The sequence below is a fragment of the Oncorhynchus mykiss genome, chromosome 12 (assembly GCF_013265735.2).
Source record: "Oncorhynchus mykiss isolate Arlee chromosome 12, USDA_OmykA_1.1, whole genome shotgun sequence".
NCBI lineage: Eukaryota > Metazoa > Chordata > Actinopteri > Salmoniformes > Salmonidae > Oncorhynchus > Oncorhynchus mykiss.
In genome coordinates this window covers 46910960-46935894 of record NC_048576.1, presented here as the reverse complement: position 1 = coordinate 46935894, position 24935 = coordinate 46910960, and the positions used below count along the sequence as shown (strand labels likewise).

Sequence of the window (24935 nt, the reverse complement as noted above, 5' to 3'; positions counted from 1 at the left end):
AAGGGGGCCGAATACTTTCGCAAGGCACTGTACATGTTTTATCGTTCTCCTTGTCGAAGATAAAAGCTTTCTGTGGCCTAGAGGAGACAGGAGCCATGGGTTGTGTTCCAAATGGTACCCTATTCCCTATTTAGTGCAATCCTTTTGACTAGGGCCCATAAAACAAAAAACAATGCACTTTATAGGGAATATGGTGCCATTTGGGACACAACCAAAGACATTGTTATGGTGCACTTATAACACCCATTTCTATCAACTCCACACTTGTGACGGAGTGAGGGAACACTTGATAATGGTTGTTAGTACAGGAGAAGTGCATCCTAACTTATGACCTATGTACTGCATGTATCTACTGTATGTGTGGTATGAGTCACATTTTGTGTTGCATTAGCTTTGACCTAGATACAATACGTACATTCCACACTTTTAAAAGGCTGCCCTTAAAATGTACTTTATTTAAAACAAAATGTAAATTAATGTTTTGCTGAAACTCTTAGTGTTATCCTAGCCATCAGAAACCATAGCAGTGGTCCATTTTTCTGCCTAGGATTATGTCTACCTTATTCAATTTTTTTCTGTTTGTAATTACACATTTCATTGTGAATAGGTTATCCACATTCATTTTGGCCAAACAAAAACAGAGCTCAGTTATTCACCCTGATAATTTTCTGCTGCCAAAAAATACTGCGGCAACTCAAATGAGAGTGAGAAAACACAGGCACATAACACATGAAAATAAACTGTACTGCTGAGAGTGCATCATCATTCAACTGAATTCCCCTCCTTTCGTGAAACTTTAGAAGTCATCTATCCATTTGGCTCCGGAATGGCGCAGCGGTCTAAAGCACTGCATCTCAGTGCTCACTCACTCACTACAGACACCCTGGTTTGAATCTAGGCTGTATCACAACCGGCCGTGATTGGGAGTCACATTGGGCGGCGCACAATTGGCCCAGCGTCGTACAGGTCTGGCTGGTGTAGGCCCTCATTGTAAATAAGATTTTATTCATTTATTACAAAGTCTGTAGGAGCTAACCATTTTCGTGAACGGGGTGGTGTACCTAATACACTGTCCACCGAGTGTATATCTCTCTATTACGCGTGGGAATGCTTTGGAATCTAAAATTAAAATCACTTGGAGATTTTTTTTCTTCAGAAAACTGGAGGGGGGGGGGGGACGACACAAATAAAATCACCGGCAGGCCGTCATTTGGATAGCAGAAAACAAATAATTCAATCAACATTCATATCGGTTATAGATTATGGCAATATCATCTATATGAAGGCAGATGCCACTATAGTGAAGCCATTGGACGCAGTTTATCATAGTGAAAGGTACAGTACACATCACTGCATTCTGTATCAGAAAGTCTTGTAGATCGATGCATAGCACTCTTTTTGTTTATAAAGCCCTATAAAGCCCTCTTGCACAACTTCTGCCGTACCTTACTTCATTGTTAACATACGAGCTACCAGACGTGGTCTCAGAGATGGCTAACTCTGGAGATCCCTTCAATCTCCACTGAGTTAGGTAAATCTGCTTTTAGTTTTTGCACCTTACTTATGGAATAATCTCCCAAACTCTCAAAAATGTGATGATTTGTGCCTCTAGGGCAATTCAGATGGCTGATTGAGGACCTTTTTTTCTGAAGAATGTGTTTGTTTGCTCATCTGTAAAAGAGACCTTGATTAAATAAAAAATGTAATGAACAAAAGTTGAATAAAAGGTGAATTGCCAGTTTTCCCCAAAAGGCTCCAGGATTAGCTCGAGATGGGTGGGGTTTTTATTTTGTATGTTGTGCCCTGAGGTCATCCGATGAATTCAAACGTTTTTTGCTAACCAGCCATTGGAGAGAAGTCGAGTGTGGATTATTTTCGAGCCCTGGGAGCCTGTTAATGGCAGCATGGTCATCATCCGGTCTCCTGTGTGTATGTTTCCGCTCAAGTGACTTATATATCACACACACACAAGACGGACAGAAAGACAGACGCATAGACAGATGCATGCATGCCATCCCACTTGCCTGTATTTCCATCTGTCGTGACACAAAATGATTGGTGTGACAGTCAAATGGTCTCTTGTTGTTTGCAGGTGGAGTCTCCACTCGCCGTGGAGGCCATGTTGGGAGAGACGCTGTTTTCCGTCACCGACGAGAAAGTCTCCATCTTGGAACTTCGCGTCCATGCTATCTCCGGACTTGCTCTGTCAATACAGCCCAGCCCTGGCAACAGTCACACTATGGTTGCCAAGGCAACTGGCCTGCAGACACTTACTGCACCAAAGCAGGTACTATACTAATATATTAATAGATAAGATGATACGTGTGGATGTCATTAAGTTTATGTGTGGATGTCAGTAAGTATATGTTTATATACATAAGCCACCTGTCATTATATTGCTTGGTACTCAGGTGAGTATAGGTGAGTTTATTTTCACCAAGGTACATATTCAGCTTCACGTCTTTTGATGGTGTTAATAGAACACCACAGCAACTGCCTGACTCATAGAACCAAAAGCTCTTATTCAATGTTCAATGAAAATAATAATTTGTTCTTAACTGACTTGCCTAGTTAAATAAAGGAAAATAAATAAATTAATTAAATTAAAATGTACAGACCCACTTTTTTGGGGCCTTCAAAGATACTCAATGACAGAAGACATTGTCAGGTCAAAATGATAAACATTGTCAAATTAGCTGCCTGAAATTACAGAAGGCATTGCCATTATAAGTGTCTGACTGTGCCAGGACATGACTTCACACATCTTTGGAGGAAGGTCACTCCAGCAAACATAACACTGTACTGTAGCAATTTCTTTCTCTATATATAGTACCTCTTTACATTGAAAGCCATTTAAACCATATTTTAACGAATTGGTGTCAAGAGGACATTATTTTAATTCATATTTATTTTCTCAAAGTATTTCAGCTTGAGCACCGCCATTATTTGGAGTGGGTTGTACAGCGGGTCTTTATGAATGTTCCTTAGTGAACGACTATATTATATATCATATATGTAAATCATACATCGTACATGCGTGTCGGGATAGTAAGTTTGTCAACCACAGTTATAGCCTTGACTTTCGCCTCATGCCGTTCTACGTCCTGATGAAGACCATTGTATAGATAAGTTCAAGGAAAACAACTAATGGATGTACAGTTTATTAAACTAAGCATACAGTACTGAGCACAGTACATAATGTAATTTGCCTATTTAAAGCGAAGGAAATGTATATGCTAGCCGTTACATACAGATATCAAATCAAATGTTATTTGTCACATGCTTCGTAAACAACAAGTGTAGACTAACAGTGAAATGCTGACTTAAGGGCACTTCCCAACAATCCAGAGAGAAAAATAGAAAAATTATAGCAAGATGATAACACGATGAATACATGCACAATGAGTAACGATAACTTGGCTATATACACGGGTTACCCAGTACCTAATCGATGTGCAGGGATAAAAGGTAATTGAGGTACAGTACCAGTCAAAAGTTTGGACACACCTACTCATTAAAGGGTTTTTCTTTATTTTTACTATTTTCTATATTGTAGAATATTAGTGAAGGCATCAAAACTATGAAATAACACATAGAATCATGTAGTAACCCAAAAAGTTTTGAACAAATCAAAATATATTTTATATTTGAGATTCTTCAAATAGCCAACCTTTGCCTTGATGACAGCTTTGCACACTTGGCATTCTCTCAACCAGCTTCAGCTGGAATGCTATTCCAACAGTCTTGAAGTAGTTCCCACATATGCTGAGCACTTGTTGGCTGCTTTTCCTTCACTCTGCAGTCAAACTCATCCCAAACCATCTCATTTGGGTTGAGGTCAGGAGATTGTGGAGGCCAGGTCATCTTATGCAGCACTCTATCACTCTCCTTCTTGGTCAAATAGCCTGTACACAGCCTGGAGCTGCAGAAGGCTGTGGTAGCTTTGCTGGTTAAGTGTACCTTGAATTCTAAATAAATCACAGACAGTGTCACCAGCAAAGCACCACCACACCATCAAACCTCCTCCTCCATGCTTCACAGTGGTAACCACACATGTGGAGATCTTTCATTCACCTACTCTGTGTCTCACGAAGACACAGCGGTTGGAACCAAAAATCTAAAATTTGGACTCATCAGACCAAAAGGACAGATTTCCACCGGACTAATGTCGGTTGCTCGTGTTTCTTGGCCCAAGTCAAGTCTCTTCTTCTTATTGGTGTCCTTTTAGTAGTGGTTTCTTTGCAGCAATTCGACCATGACTCCTCCAAACAGTTCATGTTGAGATGTGTCTGTTACTTGAACTCTGTGAAGCATTCATTTGGGCTGGTAACTCTAGTGAACTTATCCTCTGCAGCAGAGGTAACTCTGGGTTTTCCTTTCCTGTGGCGGTCATCATGAGAGCCAGTTTCATTATAGGCACTTGATGAAACTTTCAGAGTTCTTCAAATGTTCCATATTGACTAACCTTCATGTCTTAAAGTAATGATGGACTTTGCTTATTTGACCTGTTCTTGCCATAATATGGGCTTGGTATTTTACAAAATAGGGCTAATATCCCGTTTACTACGGGAATGTTTTTTTTTTTCAAAAATGAAAATACTGCCCCCTAGTCACAAAAGGTTAATGCAACTGCTGTGTCAGATTTTTTTTTAAACTTTACGGAGAAAGCAAACCATGCAATAATCTGAGTACAACCTTTAGGCAACAAAGCAGCCAAAAAGATACGCACCATATTGGGTAGTCAACATTACTCAGAAATAGCATTTTAAATATTCACTTACTTTTGATGATCTTCATCAGAATGCACTCCCAGGAATCCCAGTTCCACGATAAATGTTTGATTTGTTCGATAATGTCCATCAGTTATGTCCAAATATCTTCTTTTGTTAGGGCGTTTGGTAAACAAATCCAAAAGCGCGTTCAGGTCGTGCCGAACGTCGGACGAAAAGTTCAAAAAGCTCCGTTACAGCCCGTAGAAACATGCCAACTTAAGCATGGAATCAATCTTTAGGATGTTTTTAACATAAAACTTCATTAATGTTCAAACCGGACAATTCCTTTGTCTGTACAAATGAAGTGGAACGTAGCTACCTTTCACGTGAGCGCGCCAGACCGAGGCTGTGGCACTCTGCCAGACCACTCACTCAAAGAGCCCTTTTGAGCCCCTCCTTTGGAGTAGAAACCTAAAAATAGGTTCTAAATACTGTTGATCTAGTGGAAGCCTTGGGAAGTGAAACATAACTAATATCACCCTGTATCTTCAATGGGGGCTGAGTTGAAAAACTACAAACCAAGCTGCCTGCAACTACAAACTAACTACAAACTACAAAATCCAACCAGGAAGTGTGAAATCTAAGGTTTTTGCCTGCCATATGAGTTCTGTTACACTAACAGACATCATTCAAACAGTTTTAGAAACTGTTTTCTATCCAAATGTACTAATTATATGCATATTCTAGCTTTTACGGCTGAGTTGCAGGCAGCTTAATTTGGTCACGTTTTTCATCCAAGCTACCCAATACTGCCCCAAAGAAGTTAAGAAGGAAAGAAATTCCACAAATTAACTTTTAACATGGCACACCTGTTAATTTAAATGCATTCTAGGTGACTACCTCAGGAAGCTGGTAGAGAGAATGCCACGGGTGTGCAAAGCTGTCAAGGCAAAGGGTGGCTACTTTGAAGAATCTAAAATATTATATTTTGATTTGGGATTTTCTCCCATTCTTCTATGCAGATCCTCTCAAGCTCTATAAGGTTGGATGGGGAGCGTTGATGCCAGCTATTTTCAGGTATTTCCTGAGATGTTCGATTGGGTTCATGTCCAGGCTCTGGCTGGGCCACTCAAGGACATTCAGAGACTCGTCCTGAAGCCACTCCTGCGTTATCTTGGCTGTGCGCTTAGGGTCGTTGTCCTGTTAGACTGGGGCGAAGGTTCACCTTCCGAGGTCCTGATCGCTCTGGAGCAGGTTTTCATCCATAATCTCTCTGTACTATGTTCCGTTCATCTTTGCCTCGATTCTGACTATTCTCCCAGTCCCTGCCGCTGAAAAACATCCCCACATCATGATGCTACCACCACCATGCTTTACCGTAGGGATGGTACCAGGATTCCTCCAGCCATGACACCTGGCATTCAGGCCAAAGAGTTTAATGTTGGTTTCATCAGACCAGATAATCTTGTTTCTCGTGGTCTGAGACTTTAGGTGCCTGATTTAGGTGCCTTTAGGTGCATGATTGGTGGAGTGCTACAGAGATGGTTGTCCTTCTGGAATGTTCTCCCATCTCCACAGAGGAACTCTAGAGCTCTGTCAGATTGACCATTGGGTTCTTGTTCACCTCCCTGACAAAGGCCCTACTCCCCCGATTGTTTAGTTTGCCCGGGCGGCCAGCTTTAGGAAGAGTGTTGGTGGTACCAAACTTCTTCCATTTAAGAATGATGGAGGCCACTGTGTTCTTGGTGAGCTTCAATGCTGCAGACATTTTTTGGTACTCTTCCCCAGATCTGTGCCTCGACACAATCCTGTCTTGGTGCTCTACAGACAATTCCTTCGAACACATGGCTGGTTCGAACTCATGGCTCTGACATGCACTGTCAACTGTGGGACCTTGTATAGACATGTGTGTGCATTTCCAAATCATGTCCAATCAATTCAATTTGGCCACTGGTGGACTCCAATCAAGTTGTAGAAACATCTCAAGGATAATCAATGGAAACACTTTGCACCGGAGTTCAATTTTGAGTCTCAAAGCAAAGGGTCTTAATACAGTGCCTTGCGAAAGTATTCGGCCCCCTTGAACTTTGCGACCTTTTGCCACATTTCAGGCTTCAAACATAAAGATATAAAACTGTATTTTTTGTGAAGAATCAACAACAAGTGGGACACAATCATGAAGTGGAACGACATTTATTGGATATTTCAAACTTTTTTAACAAATCATAAACTGAAAAATTGGGCGTGCAAAATTATTCAGCCCCCTTAAGTTAATACTTTGTAGCGCCACCTTTTGCTGCGATTACAGCTGTAAGTCGCTTGGGGTATGTCTCTATCAGTTTTGCACATTAAGAGACTGAAATGTTTTCCCATTCCTCCTTGCAAAACAGCTCAAGCTCAGTGAGGTTGGATGGAGAGCATTTGTGAACAGCAGTTTTCAGTTCTTTCCACAGATTCTCGATTGGATTCAGGTCTGGACTTTGACTTGGCCATTCTAACACCTGGATATGTTTATTTTTGAACCATTCCATTGTAGATTTTGCTTTATGTTTTGGATCATTGTCTTGTTGGAAGACAAATCTCCGTCCCAGTCTCAGGTCTTTTGCAGACTCCATCAGGTTTTCTTCCAGAATGGTCCTGTATTTGGCTCCATCCATCTTCCCATCAATTTTAACCATCTTCCCTGTCCCTGCTGAAGAAAAGCAGGCCCAAACCATGATGCTGCCACCACCATGTTTGACAGTGGGGATGGTGTGTTCAGCTGTGTTGCTTTTACGCCAAACATAACGTTTTGCATTGTTGCCAAAAAGTTCAATTTTGGTTTCATCTGACCAGAGCACCTTCTTCCACATGTTTGGTGTGTCTCCCAGGTGGCTTGTGGCAAACTTTAAACAACACTTTTTATGGATATCTTTAAGAAATGGCTTTCTTCTTGCCACTCTTCCATAAAGGCCAGATTTGTGCAATATACGACTGATTGTTGTCCTATGGACAGAGTCTCCCACCTCAGCTGTAGATCTCTGCAGTTCATCCAGAGTGATCATGGGCCTCTTGGCTGCATCTCTGATCAGTCTTCTCCTTGTATGAGCTGAAAGTTTAGAGGGACGGCCAGGTCTTGGTAGATTTGCAGTGGTCTGATACTCCTTCCATTTCAATATTATCGCTTGCACAGTGCTCCTTGTGATGTTTAAAGCTTGGGAAATCTTTTTGTATCCAAATCCGGCTTTAAACTTCTTCACAACAGTATCTCGGACCTGCCTGGTGTGTTCCTTGTTCTTCATGATGCTCTCTGCGCTTTTAACGGACCTCTGAGACTATCACAGTGCAGGTGCATTTATACTGAGACTTGATTACACACAGGTGGATTGTATTTATCATCATTAGTCATTTAGGTCAACATTGGATCATTCAGAGATCCTCACTGAACTTCTGGAGAGAGTTTGCTGCACTGAAAGTAAAGGGGCTGAATAATTTTGCACGCCCAATTATTCAGTTTTTGATTTGTTAAAAAAGTTTGAAATATCCAATAAATGTCGTTCCACTTCATGATTGTGTCCCACATGTTGTTGATTCTTCACAAAAAATACAGTTTTATATCTTTATGTTTGAAGCCTGAAATGTGGCAAAAGGTCGCAAAGTTCATGGGGGCCGAATACTTTCGCAAGGCACTGTACTTATCTAATTAAGGTATTTTTGTTTTGTTTTTGTATATACATTTGCAAACATTTCTAAAAACCTGGTTTTGGCTTGTATTGTGTGTAGATCAGATTTTTTTAAATAATAATAATTTTAGATTAAGGCTGTAACGTAACAGTGTGTAAAAGGTCAAGGAGTCTGAATATTTTCTGAAGGCACTATATGTACATAAAGGTAGGGGTGAAGTGACGAGGCAACATGATAGATAATAAGCAGTAGCAGCAGCGTATGTGATGAGTCAAAATAGTTAGTTCAAACTGGCTCATTGCAAATAGTCCGGGTAGCTATTTGGTTAACTATTTAGCAGTCTTATGGCTTGGGGGTAGAAGCTGTTCAGGGTCCTGTTATTTCCAGACTCTTTGCTTCTGCTTGCCATCAGGTAGCAGACAGAACAGTCTATGGCAAGGTTTTAGGGCCTTCCTCTGAACACCGCCTCGTACAGAGATTCTGAATAGCAGTGAGTTCGGCCCCAGTGATGTACTGGGCTGTACGCACTACCATCTGTAGTGCCTTGCGGTCGGATTGCCGCAAGCCGTGATACCAAGCCGTGATGCAGCCAGTCATGATGCTCTCAATGGTGCAGCTGTATAACTTTTTAAGATCTGAGGAGGAAGAGGTATTGTCTTGCCATCCCAGCTGTGTTGGTGTGTGTGGATCATGTAAATTCCTTAGTGATGGGACACTGAGGAGCTCCTTTGTCTTGCTGATATTGAGGTAGAGGTTGTTGTCCTGGCGTCACTGACTTAATCCGTATAGGCTGTCGTCATAGTAAGCAAATGTAATGAGGGTGTTGGAGTCGTGCATGGCCACACAGTCGTGGGTGAATAGGGAGTACAGGAGGAGACTAAACACACACCCTTCAGGGGCCCCTGTGTTGAGGGTCAGCATGGCGGATTTGTTGTCTACCCTCACCACCTGGGGGTGGCCCGTCAAGAAGTCCAGGCTCCAGTTGCAGAGGGAGGTGTTCAGTCCCAGGGTTCTGAGCATACATTCTCACAGAGGTGTTCCTCTTGTCCAGGTGGAAGAGGGCAGCGGACTGGAGGTGCAATAGAGATTTATAGAGATTTGAGATTGTGTCATCTGTGGATCTGTTTGGGCGGTATGCTAATTGGACTGGGTCTAGGGTGTCTGGGATGATGGTGTTGATGTGAGCCAAAGCATTTCTTGGCTACAGATGTGAGTGCAACGATGCAATAGTCATTTAGACAGGTTACCTTGGCATTCTTGGGCACAGGGACTATGGAGGTCAGCTTGAAACATGTAGATGTTACAGATAGGGTCAGGGAGTTGAAAATGTCAGTGAAGACACTTGCCAGCTGATCAGCGCATGCTCAGACTATGCCTCCTGGTAAGAGAGTGAGATCACACAGTCATCCGGAACAGCTGGTGCAGTCATGCATGGTTCAGTGTTGCTTGCCTCAAAGCGAGCATAGAAGGCATGCAGCTCATCTGGTAGGCTCGCGACTGGGTTTCCCTTTGTTAACTGTGATAGTTTGCTAGCTCTGCCACATCCGACAAACATCGGAGCCGGCGTAGTAGTATTCGATCTTAGTCCTGTGTTGATGCTTTGCCTGTTTGATGTTCGTCAGAGGTTGTAGCGGAATTTCTTATAAGCGTCTGGATTAGTGTCCCGTTCCTTGAAAGCGGCAAAAGCGTAAGACGAAAGCAGTTGCTTATGGAGACTGACATCTTAACTGACACTTAATTCAATCTAAGTTGTTTTTATACCTTGATTTAACGCATGGGTGTCTTTCTTAAGAGTGTCTATAGCTGGCAAAGCAACTCCTGTTGAAGTGTCTTTCTTACCTGCATAACACATTGATTTCCATAGGGAAACGTTCTCTCTAATTGGTCTTACTGTTTATAACACTGCATCCAGTCCGCTTATATTATCCTGGAATTGATTTTTAAAAAGTTACAAGGAACAACTGTGGGGAAGCAGCACACATCCACAAGACGGACTGTTGATGCTCGCACTGCTCATTAACCTATTTGCCTTAATGCTGTGCTGAGCCCAAACAACCCCCCTAGATACGGGAGTGGGGGAAAAAAATCTGATTTATTACAAAAATCTCCCAGGGAACGTCACATCATACAAGCAAAAATAAATGTTGTTTAATAAGAGGCAGAGGAATGCGGTCTTATTTCCGTCGTGTTTGAGCCTGGCAATGATGGCAACTGGGGACTTTGGTTTCTCTAATCCTCACAAAGAAATAATTGGCCACAAGTCCACCTTATCCTGAGAAGCTGGATCACACTGTGTTTTCCACACTTAGGCCGTGTTCATTCATATTCCCCATGACGAGAGAACACAGCCAGGTTTCAATGGCTAGGCAATTGGGGGACAATGGCTATTGTTTCTCTACCAACTCTCTCTTTGCTCTGACCAAAAAAACTCTACCATCAGGCCCTGGCATTAAATTACAATTTATCTCGCCTTTCGCTGCTTGGCACCTTAAAATGTAATTAGGGTAAAGTATTGTCCTAAATTGCTATCTGGGCATGGGCCATAAAAGGCAGTCAATCCCTCTGCCAGTGGAACTCTCAGAGGGGTTCTCAGGCTATTTCACATCATTTGATTCTGTTTCACAGGAGAATCCTCCACCACTGTGTCTGCTAAACATCCCCTCTTTTACTCTATAAATGAATGAGCCATAAACTAAACTCAGCAAAAAAAGAAACGCCCCTTTTTCAGGACCCTGTCTTTCAAAGATAATTTGTAAAAATCCAAATAACTTCACATATCTTCATTGTAAGCGTTTAAACACTGTTTCCCATGCGTGTTCAATGAACCATAAATAATTCATGAACATGCAAAAGTAGAACGGTCGTTAAGACACCAACAGCTTACGGTAACCAATTAAGGTCACAGTTATGAAAACTTAGGACACTAAAGAGGCCTTTCTACTGACTCTGAAAAACACCAAAATAAAGATGCCCAGGGTCCCTGCTCATCTGCATGAATGTGCCTTAGGCATCCTGCAATGAGGCATGAGGACTGCAGATGTGGCCAGGGCAATAAATTGCAATGTCCGTACTGTGAGACCACTAAGACAGCGCTACAGGGAGACAGCTCGGACAGCTGATCGTCCTTGCAGTGGCAGACCATGTGTAACAACACCTGCACAGGATCGGTACATCCGAACATCACACCAGCGGGACAGATACAGGATGGCCCAACAACGGCCCAAGTTACACCAGGAAAGAACAATCCCTCCATCAGTGCTCAGACTGTCCGAAATAGGCTGAGAGAGGCTGGACTGAGGGCTTGTAGGCCTGTTGTAAGGCAGGTCCTCACCAGACATCACCGGCAACAACGTCGCCTATGGGCACAAACCCACCGTTGCTGGACCAGACAGGACTGGCAAAAAGTGCTCTTCACTGACGAGTCGCGGTTTTGTCTCACTAGCGGTGATGGTCGGATTCGCATTTCTCGTCAAAGGAATGAGCGTTACACCGAGGCCTGTACTCGGGAGCAGGATCTGTTTGGAGGTGGAGGGTCTGTCATGGTCTGGGGTGGTGTGTCACAGCATCATTGGACTGAGCTTGTTGTCATTGCAGGCAATCTCAACGCTGTGTGTTACAGGGAAGACATCCTCCTCCCTCATGTGGTACCCTTCCTGCAGACACATCCTGACATGACCCTCCAGCATGACAATGCCACCAGCCATACTGCTCGTTCTGTGCGTGATTTCCTGCAAGACAGGAATGTCAGTGATCTGCCATGGCCAGTGAAGAGCCCAGATCTCAATCCCATTGAGCACTTCTGGGACCTGTTGAATCGGAGGGTGAGGGCTAGGGCCATTCCCCCCAGAAATGTCCGGGAACTTGCAGGTGCCTTGGTGGAAGAGTGGGGTAACATCTCACAGCAAGAACTGGCAAATCTGGTGCAGTCCATGAGGAGGAGATGCACTGCAGTACTTAACCTCTCTGGGATATGTGGGACGGTACCTGGCCAAAAGCCAGAGAAAATGCAGAGCGCCTAATTTAAATAAATTACTATAAAAATCTAACTTTCATGAAATCACACATGTAAGATACCAAATTAAAGCTACAAATGTTGTGAATCCAGCCAACATGTCAGATTTCAAAAAGGCTTTTCTGCGAAAGCAAACGATGCTATTATATGAGGATAGCACCTCCGTAAACTTAAGAGAGAAAACATATTTCAACCCTGCAGGCGCTACACAAAACGTAGAAATAAAAATACACTGCTCAAAAAAATAAAGGGAACACTTTAACAACACAATGTAACTCCAAGTCAATCACACTTCTGTGAAATCAAACTGTCCACTTAGGAAGCAACACTGATTGACAATGAATGTTGCATGCTGTTGTGCAAATGGAATAGACAACAGGTGGAAATTATAGGCAATTAGCAAGACACTCCCAATAAAGGAGTGGTTCTGCAGGTGGTGACCACAGACCACTTCTCAGTTCCTATGCTTCCTGGCTGATGTTTTGGTCACTTTTGAATGCTGGCGGTGCTTTCACTCTAGTGGTAGCATGAGACGGAGTCTACAACCCACACAAGTGGCTCAGGTAGTGCAGCTCATCCAGAATGGCACATCAATGCGAGCTGTGGCAAGAAGGTTTGCTGTGTCTGTCAGCGTAGTGTCCAGAGCATGGAGGCGCTACCAGGAGACAGGCCAGTACATAAGGAGACGTGGAGGAGGCCGTAGGAGGGCAACAAGCCAGCAAAAGGACCGCTACCTCCGCCTTTGTGCAAGGAGGAGCAGGAGGAGCACTGCCAGAGGCCTGCAAAATGACCTCCAGTAGGCCACAAATGTGCATGTGTCTGCTCAAACGGTCAGAGACAGACTCCATGAGGGTGGTATGAGGGCCCGACGTCCACAGGTGGGGGTTGTGCAAACAGTCCAACACTGTGCAGGACGTTTGGCATTTGCCAGAGAACACCAAGATTGGCAAATTCGCCACTGGCAGCCTGTGTTCTTCACAGATGAAAGCAGGTTCACACTGAGCACGTGTGACAGACGTGGCAGAGTCTGGAGACGCCGTGGAGAACGTTCTGCTGCCTGCAACATCCTCCAGCATGACCGGTTTGGCGGTGGGTCAGTCATGGTGTGGGTGGCATTTCTTTGGGGGGCCGCACAGCCCTCCATGTGCTCGCCAGAGGTAGCCTGACTGCCATTAGGTACCGAGATGAGATCCTCAGACCCCTTGTTAGACCATATGCTGGTGCGGTTGGCCCTGGGTTCCTCCTAATGCAAGACATTGTGGCTGGAGTGTGTCAGCAGTTCCTGCAAGAGGAAGGAATTGATGCTATGGACTGGCCCGCCCATTCCCCAGACCTGAATCCAATTGAGCACATCTGGGACATCATGTCTCGCTCCATCCACCAACGCCACGTTGCACCACAGACTGTCCAGGAGTTGGCGGATGCTTTAGTCCAGGTCTGGGAGGAGATCCCTCGGGAGACCATCCGCCACCTCATCAGGAGCATGCCCAGGCATTGTAGGGAGGTCATACAGGCACGTGGAGGCCACACACACTACTGAGCCTCATTTTGACTTGTTTTAAGGACATTACATCAAAGTTGGATCAGCCTGTAGTGTATTTTTCCACTTTAATTTTGAGTGTGACTCCAAATCCAGGCCTCCATGGGTTGATAAATTTGATTTTCATTGATCATTTTTCTGTGATGTTGTTGTCAGCACATTCAACTATGTAAAGAAAAAAGTATTTAATAAGAATATTTCATTCATTCAGATCTAAGATGTGTTATTTTAGTGTTCCCTTTATTTTTTTGAGCAGTGTATAAATCATGACTTACCTTTGACGAGCTTCTTCTGTTGGCTCTCCAATATGTCCCATAAACATCACAAATGGTCCTTTTGTTCGATTAATTCCGTCGATTAATTCCGTTTGATCCAGAAAAACACAGTTTCCATCTTGCGCAACGTGAATACAAAATATCTCAAAAGATACCTGTAAACTTTGCCAAAACATTTCAAACTACTTTTGTAATACAACTTTAGGTATTTTTTTAAGTAAATAATCTATCAAATTGAAGACGGGATGATCTGTGTTCTATACAGGAAGAAAACAAACCTTTCTGGTCATGCGCCTCTAACAAACAGTACACTTGAAGTGACCCTCGTTTTGAACAGGGCTACTTCTTCATTACACAAAGGAAAAACCTCAACCCATTTCTAAAGACTGGTGACATCCAGTCGAAGTGGTAGGAACTATAAGAAGGTCCCTTAGAAATCTCGATTCCCAATGAAAACCCATTGAAAAGAGAGTGACCTAAAAAAATAAAACATCTGAATGGTTTTTCCTTGGGATTTCGCCTGCTACATAAATTCTGTTATACTCACAGACATGATTCAAACAGTTTTAGATGACATGATTCAAACATTTCTATCCAAATCTACTAATAATATGCACATCTTATCTTCTGGGGATGAGTAGCAGGCAGTTGAATTTGGGCATGCATTTCATCCGGACGTGAAGATACCAAGAAGTTAATGCAGCTGGTGGCCACACCAGATACTGACTGTTAATTTTGATTTTGACCCCCCCACTCCTCCTTTGTTCAGGGACACATTATTCCATTTCTGTTAGTCACATGTCTGTGGCACTTGTTCAGTTTGTCTCAGTTGTTGAATCTTGTTATATTCATACAAATATTTACACATGTTAAGTTTGCTGAAAATAAACGCAGTTGACAGTGAGAGGTCATTTCTTTTTTTGCTGAGTTTACAACTGAGGGAAGTGGACAGGGTCTCACTGCTCTTTATGATGCAGTGATGATACATCTGATACATCTGCATTTGATTAACATTTGTTAAGTTCAACCATCCTGAGCATGAACTGTGATCTTGATTGCCAGGGCAGCTATAGTCATTGAGCATATGTGACACTTTACCTGTAAGGACAGAGTTGATGCACACATCCTCTCCTATGAGTCAGCAACGCTTTAACTGTCTTAAGTCACAGAGATCATATTAAAATCTAATATCCAATTCTATGGTCGAAGGGAATACTGTTGATCTGTTTACCAAAGTTAATCCGAGCTCTACAAAGAATACTTAACAAATGGGTAACAATGCACCCTTCTGATGGATACATTTTCATATTGATGAAATATAATCAGAACATTACAGTCACCTGCTAGGACAGTCAACCTTAAATCTACTTAGTGCTTTCCCACTGGGCACACTAAATCATTTCAACCATGGATAATATTTGGTTGAGATGTTGATCCAAAGAAGACTTAACTACTTCCGATGGGTATGGCCGCCTCGCTTCGCGTTCCGAGGAAACTTTGCAGTATTTCGTTTTTTTATGTATTATTTCTTACATTGTTTCTCCAGGAAATCTTACGTTTTATTACATACAGCCAGGAGGAACTACTGGATATAAGAGCAACGTCAACTTACCAACATTACGACCAGGAATACGACTTTCCTGAAGTGGATCCTCTGTTTGGTGCATCACCCAGGTCAATGGATCGGTTCCCAGCCGGCGACCCAAAACAACGGCGCCGCAGAAGAGGCAGACAGAGAGGTCTTCTGGTCAGGCTCCGTAGACGGGCATATCGTGCACCGCTCCCAAGTATACTACTCGTCAATGTCCAGTCTCTTGACAACAAGGTAGACGAAATCTTAGCAAGGGTTGCCTTCCAGAGAGACATCAGAGATTGTAACGTTCTTTGTTTCACGGAAACATGGCTCACACGGGATACGTTATCAGAATCAAACATCTCTCTGGTAAGAAGAGGGGCGGGGGTGTATGCCTTATGATTAACTAGACGTGGTGTGATCATAACATCATACAGGAACTCAAGTATTTTTGTTCATGTCAGGTTGTGCGCTACTGGTAAGAAGTCAGGTGCAGGACAGCAGAGTGATCAGGTGCACACTTTAATTGGCAGAAGTAACAACAGACGGACGCAACTGCATCAAAATTTCCAGCCAAATGGCAAAAGTGCAAAGCGCGACAACAGTCATAATAATGCATAAGTTAAACAATTAAACACACTCGGGTTCAACACAGTACCCGGGGAAAAACCCGCCTTGCGCGTAACATGAAACATGTAACAAAACAATTCCAAACAAAGACATGGGGGAAACAGAGGGAATAAATATGTAGTGTGATTAAGGAATGTAAACCAGGTGTGCAGGGAAACAAGACAAAACAAATGGAACAATGACAAGTGGAGCGGCGATGGCTAGAAGACCGGTGACGTCGACCGCCGAACGCCGCCCGGACAAGGAGAGGATCCAACCGCATTATCTACCAAGAGAATTCTCTTTGATTATAATCACAGTCGTGTATATCCGCCCCCCCAAGCAGACACATCGACGGCCCTGAAAGAACTTCATTGGACTCTATGTAAACTGGAAACCACATATCCTGAGGCTGTATTTATTGTAGCTGGGGATTTTAACAAGGCTAATCTGAAAACAAGGCTCCCTACATTTTATCAGCATATCAAATACGCAACCCGGGCTGGCAAAACCCTGGATCCTTGTTACTCTAACTTCAGCAAAGCATACAAAGCCCTTCCCCACCATCCTTTTGGGAAAATCTGACCACGACTCCATTTTTTTGCCCCCAGCCTATAGACAGGAAGACAGAAACTAAAACAGGAAACGCACATGCTCAGGTCTGTTCAACGCTGGTCCGACCAATCAGATTCCACGCAAGATTGTTTCGATCACATGGACTGGGATATGTTCCGCATAGCTTCGGACAATAACATTCATGAATACACTGATTCGGTGAGCGAGTTGATTAGCAAGTGCATCGGTGATGTTTTACCCACAGCGACTATTAAAACCTGTTTTAGTTTCTGTCTTTTCTTCCCCAACCAGAAACCGTGAATGGATGGCAGCATTCACGCCAAATGAAAGCGCGAACTGCTTTTTACTGCTTTTAATCAGGGCAAGGCGACCGGAAACATGACCAAATACAAACAGTGTAGCTATTTCCTAAGCATCAGTATAGAGACGAAGTAGACTCGCAATTCAACGGCTCAGACATGAGAGGTATGTGGCACGGTCTAAAGTCAATCATGGACTACAAAAAGAAAACCAGCCCCATCGCGGACCACGATGTCTTTTTCCCAGACAAACTAAACAACTTCTTTGCTCGCTTTGAGGACAATGCAGTGCCACTGACACAGCCGGCTACCCAAACCTGCGGGCTCTCCTTCACTGCAGCCAACGTGAGTAAAACATTTAAACGTGTTAACCCTTGCAAGGCTGCCGGCCCAGACGACATCCCTAGCCGCATCCTCAGAGCATGTGCAGACCAGCTGGCTGGTGTTTTTACGGACATATTCAATCAATCCTTATCCCAGTCTACTGTTCCCACATGCTTCAAGAGGGCCACCATTGTTCATGTTCCCAAGAAAGCTAAGGTAATTGAGCCAAATGACTATCGCCCCGTAGCACTAACTTCCGTCATCATGAAGTGCTTTGAGAGACTAGTCAAGGACTATATACCTCCACCCTACCTGACACTCTAGACCCACTCCAATTTGCTTACCACCCCAATAGGTCCACAGACGACACAATCACAATCACACTGCCCTAACCCATCTGGACAAGAGGAATACCTATGTAAGAATACTGTTCAGCGACTACAGCTCAGCATTTAACACCATAGTACACTCCAAACTCATCATTAAACTCAAGACCCTGGGTCTCGACCCCTCCCTGTGCAAAAGGGTCCTGGACTTCCTGATGGGTCGCCCCCTGGTGGTGAGGGTAGAAAACAACATCTCCATCCCGCTGATCCTCAACACTGGGGCCCCACAAGGGTGTGTTCTCAGCCCTCTCCTGTACTCACTGTTCACCCATGACTGCGTGGCCACGTGTGGTGTCAGAGAAATAACCTCATACTCAATGTCAAGAAAACAAAGGATCGTGGACTTCAGGAAACAGCAGAGGGAGCAGCCCCCTATCCTCATCAACGGGACAGTAGTGGATTAGGTGGAAAGTTCAGTTCCTTGGCGTACAAATGACGGACAAACTGAAATGGTCCACCCACACAGACAGCGTGGAGAAGAATGCGCAGCAGAGCCTCTTCACCCTCAGGAGGCTGAAGAAATTCGGCTTGTCACCAAAAACACTCTCAAACTTTACAGATGCACAATCGAGAGCATCCTGTTGGGCTGTATCACTGCCTGGTACGGCAACTGCCCCACCCACAACCGCAAGGCTCTCCAGAGGGTAGTGAGGTCTGCACAGCGCCTCACCAGGTGCAAACTACCTGCCCTCCAAGATACCTACACCACCCGATGTCACAGGAAGGCCAAAAAGATCATCAAGGACAACAACCACCCAAGCCATTGCCTGAAGTTTACAAACTATAATTTCAAGTTTGTCAAAGTTTCATATATTCAACTTCTCCGATGCATTCAGATTCAGTTTTCAAATTCAGTTACCTACATTCAGATTCAAAACCAGAGACAACATCCTGGTACTTTGACAGCCAAGAAAAGTAGAGAACAGATAGAATTAAATGCTCACTGTAAACAGAAGCTTCTGGCAGTTTCTGAAGCCAATGTGGCATGTTTAATTTATTTTCATCCTATAAATTTGACTCTAGCGTTCAAACTGTTTTTGCTATGAAGTATTATTACACCATTTCTGAAAGCAAAGACTCTGAAATATGGATGTGCCTTCTATTCCCCTCTTTGATGATCACAGGACACGTTAGAAGGGAGTATCACAAAAACTATTTGTCCCCCATAAGAATACAGGCCTGTCATAGCCCTTCTAAGGATAGCCTTTCTGCTTTTTTCCTATTTAATCTTGCGACTGACTGGGTTCGAACCAGGTCTCCTCCATGTCACACTACTGTTAGCCCACTTAGCTAAAGCCCATATGGAAGTCTTCAAGTCTCCAGCAAGGTTACTCATCGAACCAGCTCAGTTACATTTCACCCCCCGACCTCATTCTCCGATCACGGCATCACTATAACTGACTGGGTTCGGAATCAGGCCTACTGCACAACAACACTTTCTTTGGCAAACAGAAGCAGAATGATCTGTGCACCTCATATACTGAGTGCAACAGAGGTGGTTTGGTGATCCATGCATGTGATGAGCAACCTTGCCTGAGGAGACGAAAACATCAGACAATCTAATGTTTTAAATGTACAAATTCAACATATTTTATACAAGGGTTTTCTATGTTGAAATTTGGTTACCATGATTTTTTTATTTAACCTTTATTTAACTAGGCAAGTCATTTAAGAACAAATTCTTATTTTACAATGACGGCCTACCCCGTCCAAATCCTCCCCTAAGCATAGCGACGCTGGGCCAAATGTGCACTGCCCTATGGGACTCCCGGTCACGGCCGGTTGTGATACAGCCCGGGATCAAACCAGGGTCTGTAGTGACGCCTCTAGCACTGAGAAGATGCAGTGCCACTTGGGAGCCAAATCCTGAGGTTTAAATTTCAACCTCAAAACAACAGTTTACATGAATTACTATCTTCACATCCAATGTATTTTCCACGTTTATTCCACATCACAATACGTTGACAAATTATGTTGAAACAACGTTGATTTAACCAGTTTGTGCCCAGTGGGTTGTTTGCTTCGTGTCTAACCTTTTTCATGTGTCAGTGTACTAGTGGGTCATCAGGACAGGGTGACATACTCAATGTATTATTGAAATCATGTGTTTCAAAGGCCCCCTTAATTTTGACAAGTGGAGATGAGACCTGTGCTCGAGCAGGAATGTCATAGCAACCTTGAAGTTCAGTTTCCACCTGAATCAAATAAAAATAAGTCTCAGCTCTCCAACAGGGCATTCCAATCCAGACAGAATTTAGATAAATGCCTCTCTCATTTAAAAGTGAAAAGACGTCTCAGTTGGGATCTGAAAGCGCTCTGTCAGAAAAGCTATTTTCTCTTGTCAGCCCTACAAAGCAGGTGCGCGGAGAGGTATTGTTTTAGCGGGAGCCAAATTAAGGCCTCTGTAAAATAAATACCTTGTTACCTGGAGACATGGCCACCGAACATTGCCATTGTACTCATAAAGCCATACTCGAGCTGTCAGGGAAACTGCTGTGCAGTCAAGCAGCTCCGTCTGTTTGCCTGCAGGACAACAGTTGCCCAACACCCACTCACCCCTCCTTTCTCAGAGTGAACCGTGTTTTCGCTGGCGTACACTTCTGAGACAGACCGCCTGTGTGTGTCTCGCTCTGTGCCAAGGTAGGGGTTCCGATGTTTAGACATGCTTAGAAGATTTAGGGATCAGAGCAAGTCAAGAGACATCAAAGGCAGGAATTGGTCACATATACAGAATCAGTCAAAAGTTTGGACACCTACTCATTCCAGGATTTTTGTTTATTTTTGCTATTTACTACATTGTAGAATAATAGTGAAGACATCAAAACTATAAAATAACACATAGTAACCAAAAAAGTGTTAAATAAACCAAATGTATTTTATATTTGAGATTCTTCAAAGTAGCCACCCTTTGCCTTGATGACAGCTTTGAACACTCTTGGCATTCTTTTTTTAAAATCCATTTGTGTTATTTCATAGTTTTGATGTCTTCACTATTGTTCTACAATGTAGAAAATAGTACAAATAAAGAAAAACCCTTGAATGAGGAGTGTACAAACTTTTGACTGGTACTGTATATTCATATCATACAGAGGTGTGAAAGAGCATTGGTTTCATCAAACCAACTAACGAAATGATACATTTTCTAAGAAAAAACCCCAGATCCACCAATATTTGTAGTGTTTGTCCTGAAAGTTTGTGTTTCTTCAAAATACATTAAAAAAGTGTCTATCCTTAGCCTCCAGGAGAGTTTGTTCATAGATTGTCCATTATGTATAATTCCTCAATGAAATGCTGGGGCATTGTAACGGTAGAAAAAAATACTAATAACTACCTTTTCCTCTGCTTGTTATCACAGGAGGCCAGCTTGTCCATCTGGATTTACTACAGCGACAGCACCGCATTGCCTCTGACCTTCTTCGACCCCAAGGACTACAATCTCAACGCTTCAACGTTGAACGACAAGGTGGTGTATGTATCCCAGGAGCCTCAGCAGCGCTGGCCGGTGGTGGTGGCAGAGGGCGAGGGCTCCGGGGAGATTGTGCGCATGGAGATGACCATCTGTGAGGCCTGTCAGAAGACCAAGCGCAAAAGCATCATCGCTTCGGCCCCTGTGTACGTGAAAGTCCGCTTCGGACCGGAGGAAGACTCAGAGGAGGAAATGGAGATTGAAATCGAGCCAGCCCGTGTCACCAGGCAGCCAGTGGTGGACTCCAACATCGGTGGTGGAGGCTTCGAGCCGTCCAACGAGCAGCCGGCGAGCGTTCCCATCGACTACACCAACTTTCCGACCATCAGCAACCAAGAGAGGCCCACTGAGGGAGAGGAAGAGGAGGAAGACGATGACTTCATCCACGCACCCCGCAGCATGACCGACCTGGAGATCGGCATGTACGCCCTACTGGGCGTCTTCTGCCTTGCCATCCTGGTCTTCCTCATCAACTGCATCGTGTTCGTCCTCAAGTACCGCCACAAGAGAATCCCCCCCGAGGGCCAAGCCAACATGGACCATTCCCACCACTGGGTTTTTTTAGGGAATGGACAGCCCTTGAGGGCCCAGAGTGACCTTTCACCCCAGACGGTGGAGAACCCTATCAACCCCATAGAGGGGTTACAGACATGTTGCCACGGGGACCACCACAGCAGCGGCAGCTCCCAGACCAGCGTTCAAAGCCAGGTCCATGGGAGGGGCGATGGCAGCTCCGGGGGCTCCACCAAGGAGCACGGCGAGGAGGCCAGCTCGCCCACATCCAAGCGCAAGCGTGTCAAGTTCACCACCTTCACCACGCTCCCCACAGAAGACATGCCCTACAACTCTATCCCCATCGCAGATGAAGAGGACATTCAGTGGGTCTGCCAGGACATGGGCTTTCAGGACCCAGAGGAATTGCATGACTACATGCGCAGGATAAAGGAAATAGCCTGAAGGGGCGGCTGTTAAGAAGCCTTGGAGCTTTCTAAAAATACTTTCCTTTCTATTTTTCTCTTTTTCACTTTAGTGACAACTTTTCACAAACAAAAACCATGGCCAACTACTCTTCTGTTTTTCTTTGGGTTCTTTTTTGTTCTTTGCACAGTGCTGTTTCCCGTACACACTCACTTTTTTTGGAAGTCGTAAAAACAATTGGAAAGTCAAAGACTGGACTAAAGGATTTTAAACGCTAGTGAAATGGCTTTGTGTGGATGTCCTTTCTACAGAGGTAGGGGAGTACACTCTCAAATGGATTTAGAAGCTTCAGTCATGAGCACTGTTTTGGAGGATGGATTTGAAGTTCTCTGTTACTGAGGGTTAGTTAGCAGACAGGAGTGTTTTTAGCGGGACGGGTTGGGTCTTGGCTCTGTGTTTGTCGGTTTATCCAAACTCCAAGTACCTTTTCCAACAAAGAGGCCTTTGATGTGCAGATTACATTTCAAAGAAACCGTTTTTGGGACGCATGGTTTTAGGCCAACATGGGACAACATGATGGACAACTAATTGTCAAAGACGCTCATTAAAAACCATGTTACGGATTTATTTTTTATCTTACCAAAGTAGGAAAGCATTCGTCAATGGCAAAACCTCCTTCTTTGTTCTTGGTACAGCACATACTATGGTTTCATTCAATGTCATTACCGTACATTTTACTAAATTTCATACATAGTCCAAGTCAGTACCCTACTACTATCCTGATTAAGTCTAATGCCTTAGAATGGGTTATAGAATGGGTTTCACTGATCACTACTGATTTCAATGCTGACACCCTTGTTTGCACACTTTGGGTTAAGGGGCAGTGGGGGGGCAATTATCCAAAACGCTACAACTGGTCAAAGGTTTAGTTATATTGGAAAAGACAAGAGCTTGTACTTATATCATGAAGTAAACTATCTCCAAAATTCTTTGCATGAAAGGAGATACTGAGGCACAATCAGCAATTTTCAAAATTTTTGGATGTTTCAATTTGTAAATTATTATCTAATCATGCCTAGACAATACTAAAGGACATATGTTATCATGCATTACATGCATGCCGTGCCAGACCTGCCTACTACATCCCTTCCTCATATGTACATACCATTGGCCAGCTGAGGTCCTCTTCAGCAACAACATTACATTGAACTAGTTATCAGGCAGAAAAGGGGGGAAGTGATGTGTGCTGGGAACATGTTGGCCCATCATTGTAACCATAGTGTTTCCTCTGCAGTTTTTACTATGATATCCCACTGTACACCGAGGCCCTAACAATTACAATGAAAAAACTCTCATCCGGACAAAAGATTTTGCAGCAGAAATCATTCCCTTTCCTTTTTTTTCTTCTTCTTTTTAAATTATCGTCAACTCGTGTAATCATGCTCCCATAGAAATTAAGTTAATTCTTTAAATGTTTTGGATTTGTGTGTATTGTTTTGTATTGTTCGGTATTACTGCACTGTTGGAGCTAGAAACATAAGCATTTCGCTGCACCTGCGATAACGTCTGCAAAATATGTGTACGCGACCAATAAAATTTGATTTGATTTGATTTGACACCAACTCATTTGTACGGAGTCAGAATATTTGCGTTGCCAATTTCCAATGAACCTAAACACATAATGAGAGGTTCTATGTTTGGTCCAAAATATGTCAGTAATAAAGCATGGATGCTGCATACGAGCTGGTCATGATTGTCACAGGAGCCAAGCGCGCCGGTACTGACACATTGTGCCATTGTTATGGTGGTGGCACCTAATAAGTTTCTCAGAATTGACTTGGTTTGATGAAATCTTGATTTTGATGTTAGGAGTTTTGGTTAGTGTACCTGCACAAATTAGAATGACTGTAAATTATGAATGCAATCAGATGCCATTTGTAGGTTTGGTTGCGTAGAGGCATTGGCTAGTGTGACGAATTTTAAATCGCTGGGTGGGATTCTTTTAAGGTAAGTAATGTTCTTTCGTGCTGATCTGATGATTTGCCTAGTTCTTTTCAGGAGTAATGAAAAATAAACTAAATGAAACATTTTTCCATTTTAATTTCCGTTTATTTATATGCTCTAAGTAGGGCTTGGATTTGCTGTTTTTTTTAAATCACATGATGACCAATATGACCACAATGGAAGAGAAAATGTCACCCAACCACTCAGTTATGAGTTATAAATCAATTCCAATCAGTTAATTTCTACAACAAAACATCAACCTAGATGGCTGCATTTTGTGGCTGTCCTACATGCTTTTTAGTTATTTTTGAATTTTTAAGAATTTATAGGATGCCATGTGATGTGCATTCCAAGTGGTATCATTGAATAATGGCCTAATTCCACAATGTGATTAAATCTCAATTAAATCCTGTTAACATCTAAAGGTAAATGATCTTGAAAATCAAAGACATGACTATTCAAGCTTCTGCTTCTAACCCACACAATTGCAAAGAAACGGGTTGAGGAAATGAACAGTTGGTTACAGCAGGCCTTTCTTTTTTTACCCATAGTTTTAACCCCCATTCTAACAATGGTAT

The 24935-nt window shown here is 43.3% G+C and overlaps 1 protein-coding gene across 2 annotated transcripts in view; it reads left to right on the top strand.

The window, feature by feature from the left end:
* Nucleotides 1-24438, top strand: part of LOC110537699 (transmembrane protein 132E) — a 385579-nt gene extending 361141 nt beyond the window's left edge. For both annotated transcript variants that reach the window (XM_021623939.2, XM_021623937.2), the window contains exons 8-9: nucleotides 2093-2287; nucleotides 21325-24438. In XM_021623939.2, coding sequence (XP_021479614.1) covers nucleotides 2093-2287; nucleotides 21325-22392 — 1263 coding nt within the window. In that variant the 3' untranslated portion in view covers nucleotides 22393-24438. The remainder of the gene's footprint in view (nucleotides 1-2092; nucleotides 2288-21324) is intronic.
* The last annotated feature ends 497 nt before the right edge of the window (nucleotides 24439-24935 follow it).